Raw genomic sequence first — 15,229 nt, forward strand, 5'->3', positions numbered from 1 at the left:
TAGATTGGACTGACACTGCTCTCTGGTCTTTGTCCATTTTATTAAGCTTAATGTTGTACCGTATTCATTCATTTACAGTTTTCCATCTATTTCAATATACTCAAACTTACTGTTGTAATATTTTCGATATTTTCATAATTTCCCATTTTTATCGTGAGAAGTTGTATTTGTTAAGAAATGTGACATTGGAATTAGTTTCGTGCACGTTTATGACAATATGTTGTTGAATTTGTTTTTGTTTTATATGATTGTCTGTATTGATACCAACGCATCCGGATCGAAATGCCTAAATGGAATTATTAACTGCTAATAATAAATTCAATAAATCAGCTTGTATTGGCCTGCTTTGTAACGCCCGGGTTTGTTTTTCAGCATAGTTCGATTGTGTTCTCGAGTTTGGGTTAGGTTTCCGGGTTCGGACGTGGTCCTCGGAAACACAAGTTTCGGACATGCAACAATTAAGCGAAAACAGGAAATTGATAAATCAAACTGCAAACTGAGAATAACAAGTAGATTAAATGGGCGAGTGGAATGGTCTGCCTTGTAACGGGTGTTATAGGTTTTGGGTAGGTTACGGTTATGTTCTCGTGTTTTATCTTGGTTCATGGACATACACGATGCGGAAATGAAAAATTAGTAAAAAGGTGGGAAATAACTGAACATAATTATTACATGCCAGTTGTAAACACAATTAACACGTCTGTTGGTTGGCCTGGGTTCCAACACTCTGATTAGGTTTTGGTTAGGTTTCGGAATATTCCTTCGTGCGACTTCGAGATGTGCGGACGTGTTTCGTGACGCTGCGCGGATTCGATTTTCAGAGGCGAATATGTTGTGTTCCTAGTGAAGAGATGAGTGATGTGCGTGCGTGTGTGTTGCAGAGTGCTCATTAGAGCGCTGTAATTGTGGTTCACGTCACTCTGAAAGCATAAGTGAACGATAAGTGGTGAAATCACTGTTATCTAACGCCTCACTTCAACAATGTGAGCACGTGCCTGCAGACGGCCTGGGTGATGGCCCGGAATATAGTTTAATACTAGGATACGAAATATATTCCCCGTGGGCTGAAAGAAGAGAAGAATCAAATGATTTCACGCCAAGGCGAATAGTTTCTCTGGGGTGTGCGCGAAAATATGTTCCTTCGATACGAAATCAAAGCGTGTGTCGCATATTTTCGTGTCATTTCGATCCCAATGCAAACTCGTAATTCACTTGCGATAAATGACTCAGCCGTGAAACTTCAACGTTTCAGAGTCATTAATACGCCTAATTATTGGTTGATCGGAAAGCAATAGTGCGAAGAAGGGAGTTGATATATCAGATCAAATGTGTTCCTATTGTAAATATTTACGGAAAACGGTAAAATGGTATAGAAAAGTTGTCATGGAGTTAATATTCGGGACCTCTTTAGTAAATGCATGGTATATCCACAAGCAGTGGGGAAACGAGCGTTACCAAATATAAAATTTAGAGGGAAAATTATTGATTATTTATTGAAGAGTGTTGAGAATCTCCCTAGTGAAGAGCTAATAGGAAGTAGATGGAAAATACATTTTTTACGTTCACACCAAGAACCCGCGAGGAAGATGAGGAAAAGATGTAAAGAGTGCTACAAACGCTTAACAAAATTAACATGTACACAGTACGAGACAAACAAAACAAAAACAGTAATGACCATTTGTAGCAGTCGTTCGGATAAGCCGGGACTTTGTTTAAAATGTTTTAAAAATTTACATCGGTAACATTAGTCGTTATATTTTGTTATATTTAATGTATTAATTAAAATGTTAATGTATAATGTGTAATGACGCCCCACGGAACAATCTAGCAGGGACCACCGGTCGTTCATGCCGCCGCAGGGCACAGACAAGCATCGGGCACCGGTGAGTCAGGCCAGAGTCAACTTGTTAAATTACAGTATGTATAAGTATACGGACGAATGGGAAGAAATGCGTACGGTTCAATATCAAGGTTGGAGAAATTAACGAAGATAATACAATATTGTCGATCCGATATACCAAACGCAACTGCAAGACCACACCAGCAGTGTCGCTCCAGGCTGCGTAGGTACGAATACAGACAATAATATAACATAACAAAGAATTTAATATAATATTGACATAAACGTACACTCAGCTAATACCGTAGGCACTTCTCTTATGGTATACAATTGCTTAAACTGAAAATTGATTATTATATAAGAAATCGATAATATCATAACAGTCAATAAGAGTATGTATAAATAAATGGAAAGCTGGGAAATGTCGCAGACAAAGTATAATATACCAATCATATAAAGTGGCAAAAAGTTTAACAAAATATGGCTATAAATGTACATTCAATTAATTTCAAAGAAGTTTTTCCAACGAAGTGCAATTTTTAAAATTACAAATAGGACATTTTGTAATAAATCGAAAATGTCATAAGAATAAATTACATTATGTAGAAACAAGTGGAAAATAAAACAAAAATGCATACGTTAAAATATCAGGGCTAATAAAATTAAAGAAACCATTCCAGTACTGTCGCTCCGAGGTACTACGCAGCTACAAGTCCATTTCCGTCGTGTCGCCCCGTGGCAACAATGCGCATACGTTGACGGATACAGTCGAGTCGCACCGAGATACCGTACGCAACGACAAGTCCACTCCAGACGCGATGTTCCGTCAGTGTAGGTACGTATACAGACAATCACATAAAGGAACTATAAGTTTACAAAGATATTGTCATAAACCATTACTGAACTTATTCCAAAGACACCTTTCTAAAGAATACAATTTTTGAATATCAAAATTGGAAATTATGAACAGAATCGAAAATTTATAAACAGTAAATTACTGCATGTAGAAATAAACAGAAAACTGCGAAAGAACTGTTGCGGTACAATAACCAGCTCATGGAAATAGACAAAGAGCATAGAGTATTGTCGCCCCCATCAACCGAAAGCAGCTACATGACAACGCCAGTCGTGTACAGCCGGATGCGCAGATACGTAAACAGACAATCATACAACATAACAAGGAACAAAACATAATATTGTCCTTAACGTTTAGTCAACAAATTCGAAAGTCACTTTTACTAAGAAATAATATTTTTTCAAATAACAATTGAAAACTCCGATGAACATCGAAAATATCAAAGTAGTATATTACTGTATTCGTAAATCAATAGAAAACTGAGAAGGAATGCACACGGTACAATATTATGCATAATGAAATTAACGAAGACCATGCAGTATGCATCTCGGATCTGCCATACGCTACTATAAGACATCGACAGTCGTTTTTGTTCTGGCAGCGTTGGTACATGTACAGACAGACATATAAAATATCAAGAATTTTAACAAAGTAATATTATAAACGTAAAATCAACTAATTTCAACTGAAACATTACTAAGAAACAATGTTTTAAAATAAAATTTGTGAATTTTGATAGAAATCGAAAATACCATACGAGTAAATTACAGTATAATAAACAAATGAACACCTGCGAAAGAATGCATGCGGTGCAATATAATGATTCAAGAAATTATGCAATATCATCCAGTATGTCCGTCCGATGTGCCGTACGCAACTACAAGACTTCGCCAGTTGTGTCTCTCCGGCGGCGTAGGCACGTATACAGACAATCGTACAAAATATCAATATGTTTACCATAATGCTGTTGTCACGGGGAAATATGTGGCAAGTATTGAAATAAAATATAAACCAATTTTGTCACGGGGAAATACGTGCCAAGTATTAAAATAAAATATAAACGTGCGGGTCTTCAACTATGGTGGAAGAGCCCCCTTCCAGAAAAAACTAGGTTTCGTATAATAATACTTATTCCGTAAAGTAAGTGTATTACAGATATTGAGTAGTTTTAACCATATAACGTAGGTTTTCAGGATAGGTATACAAATGTAGAAAAGTTCCTATTCAGGTATAATATAGAACTGCATTATTGGTTTGTGCTCGGTTTTTGTACTTTAATTTTCTGATTGACTAAGCGGTTTCTAGTCATCTGTTGTCTGGCTTTGGCTGGTTTTGCTACGGTTGCTGTCTGGGTGATGCGTCCGGTGATGCGTTGGCTAGATTTTGGCTGGCGTCACACTGTTATAAACGTACACTCAACCAATTCAAAAGGCACGCTGAGTAAGATACTCTATATACTAAATTCTCTATACTAAAAATAGAAAACTTCGGAAAAATCGATAGTACCATAACCGTATATTACAGTATGTAGAAATAAATAGAAAACTGCGACAGATTGTATATGGTACACAATCAAGGTTAAGGATTTAACCGAAACCGTACAGCAGTGGCGCTGCGAAATACCGAACGCAACTACAGGACCACTTGAGCCCTCTCGCTCCGACAGCGTAGGTACTCATACAGGCAATTATATAAAATATTAACAAGCTTTATGAAATATTGTCATACACGTAATCGCACCAGATTCATAAGTACTTCTACCAACAAAAGCAATTTTTGAATTTAAAAGTTGAAAATTTTGATGGGAATCGAAAATATCACAACAGTAAATTGCAGTACGTGGACATAGATACTAAAATGAGACAGAATGTATACAGTCCAAAATTAAGGTTAAAGAAATTAACGAAGGTTATCCTGTGTGCCGCTCCGATGTGCCGAACGCGACTACAAGACCTCGTCAGTCGTGTCCCTCCGGCTGCGAACGAGCGTATACAGACAATCATCTAAGATGACGACAAGTTAAACAAAATATTGTCATAAACCTGATCTCAACTAATTCAAAAGAATCATTAACCAAGATATCAAATTTGATAAAATAAGAATTGTGAATTTTGCATTAAACCGACGATATCATAACCGTACATTACAATATGTATAAACAAATGCAAGACTGTGAAAAAATTTATGCGGTTAAATATCAAGGATGACAAAATTGTAGAACACCATCCAGTAGTGCCCCTCCGATCTGCCATACGCAGCTACAAGACATCGCCAGTCGTGTCGCTCCGACAACGGAGATACGCATACAGACAATCATATGAAATAACAATAAGTTTAACAAAATATTGTCATAATCGTGCACTTCACGAATACGAAGGAACTTTTCCTATAAAATACATGTTTTGAAATTAAAAAATGGAAAATTTGAAAAAGTCGAAAATATCATAACAGCAAATTACTGTTGTTATATGTAACTGGAAAAATTGGGGAAAATGCATACGACACAAAATACAGGATACTGTAATTAACAAAGACCAATCAGTCGTGCCTTCCGATCTGCCATACGCGACTACGAAATATCGATAGTCGTGTCACTCCGGAAGTGTAGGTACGTATACAAACAATCATGTGAAATAAAAGAAACTTGAGAAAATAATGTCGTATGTACCCTGAACTAATTTCAAAGACACTTTTACTAAGAAATACAAATTTTTAAAATAAAAAATGGAAACATTGTAGAAAATGGAAGCTATCACAACAGTAAATGACAGTACTTATACATAAATAGAAAACAGCGAATGAATGCATACGGTACAACAATAGAGTGATAGAAAATAACGAAGACCATCCAGTTGTGCCGCAACGATCAGCTGGATGCTACTACAAGACCTCGCCAGCCGTGTTGCTATGACATTGTTGGCACGTATACAGACAATTACATAAAATAACACCAAGCTTAATATAATATTGACATAAACGTATGCTCAAATAATTCAAAGGACACTTTTACATGGAAATACAATTTCTTATATTCGGAACCGAAAGGGTTGAAACAAATCGAAACTGTCATAGCAGTAAATTACGGTATTCATATATAAATGGAATACTGTAATAAAGTGCATTAGGTACAAAATCAAGGTAGAAGAAATTAAAGAAGTCCGGTCAGAATTCCGTTCAGTTCACACGTACACAATTACAAGGCCTCGCCAGGTCTGTCGACCCGGCAGCGTCGGTTCATATTGAGACAATCATATAAAACAACAGACAATTTAACAAAATGTTGCCATAAACGTACACTCAACTAATTCCAAAGAACCTTTTCCTATAAAATACAATTTTTGAAGTTAAAAATTGGTTAATTCGAAGAAAATCGAAAATACCATAAATCATAAAAGTTAATTACAATATCTGTAAATAAAGAAAGAACTGCTAAAGGAAGCATACGTTACGATATCATGGTTAAACATATTGAAGAAGCCCGTACAGTCTGCCGCCCCGATATGGTATACGCAACTGCAAAAACAACTCCAGACCTGTCGCTCCGGAAGCGTAGGGGCGCATTCACGCAATCACATAGAAGAACAATAAGTATAACAGAACAGTGTCTCATGCGTGTACACAACTAACTCCGAAGACACGTTTATTAAGAAATACAATTTTTTAAATCAAAAAATGAAAATTTCGAATAGAATCGATAACATCGAAACAATAAATTACAGTATGTATATATAAATCAAAATCTGGGAGAAGTGCAATCGGTACAATATTAATGTTAATGAAATTAACAAAAACCATACTCTGGTGTCGCTCCGATCTCCCGAAAACAACAACAAGACCACGACAATCGTGTCTCTCCGGAAGCGTAGGTTCGTATAAAGGCAGTTACATAAAATAACAATGTGTTTTAGAAGATACTGTGATAAATATACACTCAAATAATTCCAACGGCGCTTTTCAAAAAATTCAATTTTCCAAATTAAGAATTGGAAATTATGACAAAAATCTAAAATATAAGTGCAGTTAATCGCAGTATGTATAAATAAATGGAAAATTTCGAAAGAATTCATATGGTACAATATTTAGGTTAATGAAATTAGCGGAGATCATACAGCAGTGTCGCTGAGATCAGCCGAACGCAGCAACAAGCCACACCAACCATGTACCACCGGAAGCGTAGTTACAAATACAAGCAATGGTACAAAATAACAGTTAGTATTACAAAGTAATGTCACAGACGTACACTCAACTAGTTCCAAAGGCACTTTTACGAAGAGATACACATTTTTAGACTAAAAATTGATGAATCTGCAGAAAATTGAGAATATCATAGCAGTAAATTTCAGTGTGCATATATATGTGGACGACTGGGAAAAAATGCATACGGTACAATATCAAGGTTAAGGCAATTAACGAAAACCATCAGGTAGTGTTGCTCCGATCTACCGGACACAAATATAAGACGTCGTGGGTCGAATCGCTCCTCCAGCCTAGGTACGTATACTGAAAATCATATAAAGTAAGAATAATTTTAACAAAATAATTTCATAAACGTACACTCAACTAATTCCAAAGATACGTTTACTGAGAAATACAATTTCTCAAACAAAAAGAAAATTTTGAAAAACATCCAAAATATCATAACAGTAAATAACAGAATGTATAAATAAATGGAAAAATTGGTAAAGAAATTTCATGCGGTGTAAAATCTTGTTTACAGAAATTAACGAAGACCATCCCGTTTGCCGCTCGGATCTACTGTACGCACCTACAAGTCCAGTCCAGACGTGTCCCTCCCGCAACGTAAGTACATATAGAGACTGTCATATAAAATTTCACTAAGCTTAACAAAATAATGTAGTGAACGTACAGTTAACGAATGACAAAGACACTTTTAGAAGAAAATTAAATTTTTGAAGATATAAATTTGGAATTCCGAAGAGGATTGAAAATATTATAACAGCAAGGTACAGTATGTAGTAATAAATAAAAAACTGCGCAGGAATGCACACGGTGCAATATTATGATTGATGGAATATTCAAAGACCATCCAGCAGTGTCGAGCCGATCGACCGATCGCAACAACAACACCTGCCAATACGTGTTGCTCCATCAATGTAGGTACGCATGCAGACTGTCATTCAAAATAACCAAGAATTTAACAAAATATTGTCATAAACGTACACTCAACTAATTCCAATGAAACTTTTACAATGAAATACAATTTTATGAAGCAAAGATTGAAAATTTTAAGGAACATCTAAAATATCATAACAGCAAATTACAGTATTTATATGTAACTGGAAAAATTGGGGAAAATGCATACGACACAAAATACAGGATACTGGAATTATCAAAGACCAATCAGTCGTTCCTTCCGATCTGCCATACGCGACAACGAGACATCGACAGTGGTGTCGCTACGACCGAGTAGGTACGTATATAGACAATCATATAAAATAAAAACAGGTTTAACAGATTAATGTCACAACCGTAAGCTCAGCTAATTCAAAGGCACATTTACTAAGGAATTCAATTTTTTCAATTAAAAACCGAACATTTTGAAAAAAAATCGAAAATATCATAACAGTGAATAACACTATGTACATATAGATAGGAGGCTGGGAAAAAATGCAGGCGGAACAATATCAATGTTGCATCAATTAACGAAGAGCATACAGTAGTGTCGCTCCGATCTACCGAACGCAACTACATGGCCACTCCAGCCGTGTCGCTCCGGAAACGTAGGTACGTAAACAGACAATCATATAAAAGAACATCAGGCTTAACAAAATATTGTCATATACGTAATCTCACATTATTCAAAAGACACTTTTCGTAAAAAATTCAATTTTCCTAATTGAAAGTTTGACAATTTAGAATGGAATTGAATATATCGTAACGGTAATTTACCGTATACAAAAATAAATATAAAACTGCTAAGGAATGCTTGCGGTACAATATAGGAGTTATTGAAATTGTCAAAGAACGTACAGACGTGTAGCTTCGACTTACCGAAGGCAACTACAAGGCCAACCCATTCGTGTCGCTCCAGGAGCGTAGGATTGTATACAGTTACACAATACAGCAACAAATTCAACAAAATATTGTCATAATCGAAGACTTAACTAATACAAAGACACTTTTACTATGAAATACAATTTTTTAAATTAAAATTTGGAAATTGCGAAAGAAACCGAAAATATCATAACAGTAAATTACCGTATGCGTAAATAAATCGAAATCTCGATGGAATACATACGGTATAATATCAAGGTTAGAGAAATTAACGAAGATGATACAGTAGAGTCGGTCTTGTATACCGTACGCAACTACAAGACAACACCCACCGCGTCGTTCAGACAGCGTAGGAATGTTTAGAGACAATCATATAAAATAACATCAAGTTTAATAAGATATTGTCGTATACGTAATCTCAAAGGCACTTTCACTAGGGAATGAAATTTATTAAAGTAAAAATAGAAAATTTCGAGGAAAGTCGAAAATATCATAACAGTAAATTGCATTATATAGAAATACACTGAAAATTGCGAAAGAATGCATACGGGACAATAACAGGGCTACCGAAATTAACCAAGATCATACAATATCCTCGGTCCGATTTACCGTACGCGACTACTCGCCCGCTCCAGACGTGTCGCTGCTAAAGCGTAGGTACGTATAGACACAATCCTATAAAATGCCCAAGAATTAAACAGAACATTGTCATAAACGTACACTCTACTAATACGAATGTATGTTTCCTGAACGATACCATTTTTATAACTAAGAATTGGAAGTTTGGAGAAAAATCGAATATACCGTTACAGTAAATTACAATATGTATAAATAAATGTATGTCTGGGAAAAAAACAATACGGTACAAAATCAAGGTTCAAGAAATCAACTATGACCATCCATAGTGCTGCTCAGATATACCGTACGCAGCTACAAGACCATTTCAGACGGCACGCTCCAACAACCTAGTTGTGTATAGAGAGAATCACACGAAGGAACAACATGTTTATGAAAATAATGTCATGTACGAGAACTCAAGCCATTCCAAATACACGTTTCTACAGAATACAATTTTTGCATATAAAAATAGGAAATTATGAACAATATCGAAAATTTATTATCAGTAAATTACAGTATGCAGAAATAAACAGAAAACAGAGAAAGAAACTTTCGGTAAAATATCAGGCTTAAGGAAATATGCAAGGAGCATAAGGTATTGCCGACCCCATCATCCGTACGCAACTACAGGACAACGCTAGTCGTGTACTGCCGATTGCGTAGGTACCTATAGAGACAATTATATAACATAACAAATAATTTGACATCATATTCTCATAAACGTGGACTCAGCTAGTACCAAAGATACTTTTACCATAGTATACAACTTCTTAAACTAACAATAAAAATATTGATATATATTGATCATATTCTCATAAACGTGGACTCAGCTAGTACCAAAGATACTTTTACCATAGTATACAACTTCTTAAACTAACAATAAAAATATTGATAGACACCGAAAATGTAATAACAGTAAATTACAGTATGTATGAATATATGGAAAACTGTTGAAAAATGCATACGGAACAAAATCAAGGAAGAAGAAATTAACGTAGTCCATGCTGTAGTGCCGCTTCTCTCTGCCGTGCGCAATTACAAGACCTCGCCAGTCTTGTCTCTCCGACAGCGTAGGTACGTATACAGACAATCCTATAAAATAACAATGAATTTAATAAAATCGCGTAATTAATGTACAATGAAAGAATTCCAACGGCACTTTCCCTCGGATACAATTCTTGAAATTAAAATTTGGAAATTTTTAAACCTAATCGTAAATGTCACAACATTAACTCGTTGACGCCGGCGCGGATATTCGGTTTCTGTTTCGTGCGGAGCGCTTCAACTAACGGTCCGTTCCATGGGGTGGCGCGGCACCAAATTATACTGTTCAATGCCGGCGCCCTAATTCCCACTAGCACGTTAGGAGGAAACTAACTTCCACCTTGACTCTTTGACGTTTCGAAGATTTATTTGCACCCATCGACGTTTCGAAGACTTTTTTTACCGTTTTAGTGGAAGCTTTATACTTTCTCCACAATTTTCCATGACGCGTTTTGAAAAAGGAGACGGCCAAACATGGGAAATCGACCCTTATTGGAGTTTTGGGACCTAGGATGATCCCTTGATCTTCGTATGAAACATCTTGACGGAGGAAAAGTCCTCCCACGCAGGAGGGTGGTGGCGAGAATACTCTCCTACAAGGTGTAGTGCCTATACGTCTGGCACGAAATACATATAAATTACATGTCACCCAAGCGCGGTGACCGGACAATTTTCCATTTTTGAGGACACTTGATATTTAGTACCCGGCGCTAGGGAACGTCCACGAGTGTAGAGCACGTGGCAATCCCACTGACCCATTGTCAGCCAAGTTATCGGTGCCAGAGCCTAATTTCGGTCAAGCAGGGTTGTTGCTTCTCGTGTTTAGGACCACGAGAAGTTTAGAACAGAATTAATAGGACACTTTCAAGCGCAAGGATTCTCTAGAAACACTGCGACCGATTGTCGTACACGACGAAAATAGTTCTAAGACGTAGTGTAAGTTTTATGCGTAAATTATGTGGAGTGCGAGCTGCAATTTCGACGAAGTCCCGACTGACGATTTCCAGGCGGCCTGGCACCTTGTAACATGCAATGGGTCTTTGGGGCTCCGCACTAGAGTTTTGTTTCCAGGATCGCCAAAGAAAGTTATATTGCCGGACAAATTGGCCAAGCACCATTGTGCGATTTTCCAGAAAAATCCCCTTTCCCATGGCCGATAGCGGGCCTACGGATGATCTTGATGTAAGCGAACTTTGATCAGTCTCTGGGCCATCGGCGGCCCAATTAGACGTTTAGGACCACCCGCATGTAATGAGGGAAATCAGAGATTTCTGGGGGAACGAATACTACCCAGCTGACACTACTTATATAAAGTGTGACCTAGTAACTGGGGATGATTATTGAGAGTTTAGACAGCGACACGAGGTTCACGGAGAGTTTAGAGTTGACGGCAAGTGACGAAGAGTTTAGATAGTGTGCGTTGTGTGTACTCTGGTTTGCGCGAAGTTTTTATGTGGCGCGACGTCAGTAGAGTTCTGAAAGATTGCCGAGTAGACATTTCTTCCAGTAAGTATAAAGATAGTAAAAAGTTTCTTTCCTACTAAACAGGCGACTAACATTTTTCATTTTTCATTTTTGCCCATCTAAATATTAGATACAATGGATATTGAATTCAGTAATTCGTCTGATGAATCTGTATCAGGAGTCATGCGAAAGGAAGGAAGAAAAAGAATACTTTCATCATCATCATTGGTCACGGCAACAGATAGGAATGCCACGGAGGAAGAAGTTTCGGAGTCTGGTGTTGGGGATCAAGATGCGGAATGGCGGAAAATTGTCGAAAAATTTGCCTCAGAAGAGGAGTATTCAGGAGAAGAAGAGCTACTGATCAACGAGACGGACTGCGTCGATCCTGTTGTATTATATAAATCACTCTTCTCGGACGTGATATTGGAGATCATCGTTGAAGGGACGAATAGATACACTGTTCAGTGTATAGTGAATGCAGCATATGGCAGGAGACAACATCAACAAGCATAGAACCCCATTACAAAGAGTGAATTAAATACCTTTATTGATATCTTGCTTGTTATGGGTGTAGTGGAGATACTCGAAATTCGATTATATTGGAACAAAAAGGCTATGTATGCGTATGCGCGTATAATGATAGCAATGAAACGCGATCGATTCTTAGCTATATTGAAGTACTAGCTCTTTTCAGGTAATGCTACGGCTAGAACCGAGGATCGGTTACACGAAATCCGAAATGTAGTGGATCAAATAATTCGTGCATTCCAAGGTGCAGTAAAACCCGGAAAAAAAAATAGTAATTGACGAAAGTGTGGTTCAGTGGAAAGGACGCCCTAGCGTTCGTCGATATGTACCAGGTAAGCAGCACAAGTACGGAATAAAACTGTAAAAACTCTGCCATCCGGATGGATATACATACAATGTGCATATTTATTGCGGAAAAAATGAAACGAGAATTCTAAAAGCACATTCTTATGATGTAGTCATGACATTGATACGAGATTTATTATTCAAGGGCCGGATTTTATTTACCGACAGCTTTCATACATGTATTCCTTTAGCCGGAGATCTTCTCACCAAAGAAACATATATTTGCGATACAGTCGAAATGAATAGAACGTATCTACCGCCACAGGCGAAGCAGAAACAGAAACAGAAACGGGGCGACATTACATCTCTTGGAAATCGTAGCGGCGTGAGATTTTTAAAGTGGACAGACAAAAGACCCCTCTGTATGTTAACCACTTCAAGATCTCACAATTGCGCCATTTTTCGTGGCAAAGATGATAAATTAAAATCAGACAACGTTTCTTCTTACAATAGTGCGCAGAAGGGAGTTGATACATCACTTCAAATGTGTTCCTATTGTAAATGTTTACGGAGAACGGTAAAATGGTATAGAAAAGTTGTCATGGAGTTAATATTCGGGACCTGTTTAGTAAATGCATGGTGCATCCACAAACAGTGGGGAAACGAGCGTTACCAAATATAAAATTTAGAGGGAAAATTATTGATTATTTATTGAAGAGTGTCAATAACCTAACATTTTGTACTACGTATTTTTTGATTGACAAGCGTGGCCCATCTGAGATGCATACCGCCCCACGGAATGATCTAGCATGGGCCACCAGTGGTTCATGCCGCCGCAGGGAACAGATAAGCATGGGTCACCGGTGAGTGTGGCCGGTGTCAAGGTGTTAAATTACAGTATGCATAAGTATATGGACGACTGGGAAAAATGCATACGGTACAAAATCAAGGTTAAAGAAATTAACAAAGGCGGTCCCGTATACCTCCCCGATCTGCCGTTCGGAACTACAAGTCCAATCCAGCCGTGTCACCTCACAAGCGAAGGTGGGCATAAAGGGAATCGAAAAATATAGCAACGAATATATCACAATATTGTCATAAACGTACACAGAAATAATTCCAGATACTTTTACAAGAAAATACTGCTTTCGAAATTAAAAATTGGAAATTTTGAAGAAAATAGAAAATATCAGAAGAATAAATTGCAGTATATAGAGATAAATATAAAACAGCGAAAAAATGGGTACACACGGTTCCTTAGACTAAAAATTGAAAATATCGATAGGAATAGAAAATATCATACCAGTAAATTGCACTATGTATAAATAAACATAAATCTGGGCAAAATGCATACGATACTATATCTAGATTAAAGAAATTAACGAAAACCATCCAGGAGTGTCTCTTCTAAGTACCATACGCAACTACAAGTCGACTCCGGTCGTGTCGCACATATGCGCCGCTACGCATTCGGTCAAGTACTGTATACTGTCTATTCTATATACCGTAGCCAACTACTATTCTACTCCAGTTGTGTCGCTCCGGCAGCGTAGATTCGTATAGAGGCAATTCTATAAAATAACAATAAGATGAACAGAATATTGTCTTAAACGTCCACTCAACTAATTCCAAGGGCACTTATGAGAAATAATACATATTTTGAAATTAGAATCTGGAAATTATGAACAAAATCGAAAGTATCTTTATATTAAATAACAGTATATATAAATTAATGGAAGACTGGGATAAAATGCATACGGTACATAATTATGGTTAAGGAAATTAACAAAGACCATTCAGCAGTTGAGTCACTCCTATCTGCAGCATGAAACTGCAAAACTATGACAATGCATCTATCCGGCTGGGATAGTACGTATACAGACAATAATATAAAATAGCAATAAGTTTAACAAACTATTGTCATAAGCGTACACTCAATTAATTCCAAAGACACATTTACTAAGAACTTCAATTTTATAAACTGAAAACTGAATATTTTGAAAAAAAATTGAAAATATAACAGTTAATTGTAGTATGTATATATAAGTAGAAAACATGGAGAAAATGCATACGGGATAAAATCGAGGTTAAAGAAATTAACGATGACCATCCAGTTGTACCACTCCGCCCTACCGTACGCAACGACAAATCCTAAACAGTCGCGTCGCACCGTCAGCGTTGGCACGTATGCAGGCAATAAAGTATAACAACAATAATGATTAACAAAATTATTGTCTTAAACGTACACTCGCCCAATTCCAAGGGCACTTATGAGAAATAATACATATTTTGAAATTAGAATCTGGAAATTATGAACAAAATCGAAAGTATCTTTATATTAAATAACAGTATATATAAATTAATGGAAGACTGGGATAAAATGCATACGGTACAAAATCAAGTTTAATGAAATTAACAAAGACCATAGAGAAATGTCGTTCCGATCAGCCGTACGCAAATGCAAGACCTTGACAGTCCTGTCGCTTGGAAGCGTAGGTACACTTGCAGGCAATCATATAAAATAGCAACAAACCTGAGAAGATATTGACATAAGCGTACACTCAACTATTTCCAAA

The 15,229-nt window shown here is 36.9% G+C and overlaps 1 protein-coding gene across 1 annotated transcript; it reads left to right on the forward strand.

Annotated features, from left to right (window-relative positions):
• Nucleotides 1–11,706: 11,706 nt before the first annotated feature.
• LOC143220249 (uncharacterized) lies at nt 11,707–12,353 on the forward strand. The gene is made up of 2 exons (XM_076445935.1): nt 11,707–11,767; nt 12,016–12,353. Exons 1-2 carry the CDS (start codon nt 11,707–11,709, stop codon nt 12,351–12,353), a joined length of 399 nt encoding a protein of 132 aa, XP_076302050.1.
• The last annotated feature ends 2,876 nt before the right edge of the window (nt 12,354–15,229 follow it).

This window comes from Lasioglossum baleicum, unplaced genomic scaffold (genome assembly GCF_051020765.1).
Source record: "Lasioglossum baleicum unplaced genomic scaffold, iyLasBale1 scaffold0533, whole genome shotgun sequence".
Classification (NCBI taxonomy): Eukaryota; Metazoa; Arthropoda; class Insecta; order Hymenoptera; family Halictidae; genus Lasioglossum; species Lasioglossum baleicum.

Coding starts and splice junctions, on each gene's coding strand:
- LOC143220249 (XM_076445935.1), top strand. CDS start 11,707: ATGATTATTGAGAGTTTAGACAGCGACACGAGGTTCACGGAGAGTTTA. Junction 11,768..12,015: donor GAGTTTAGAGTTGACGGCAA/GTGACGAAGAGT, acceptor AATCTGTATCAG/GAGTCATGCGAAAGGAAGGA.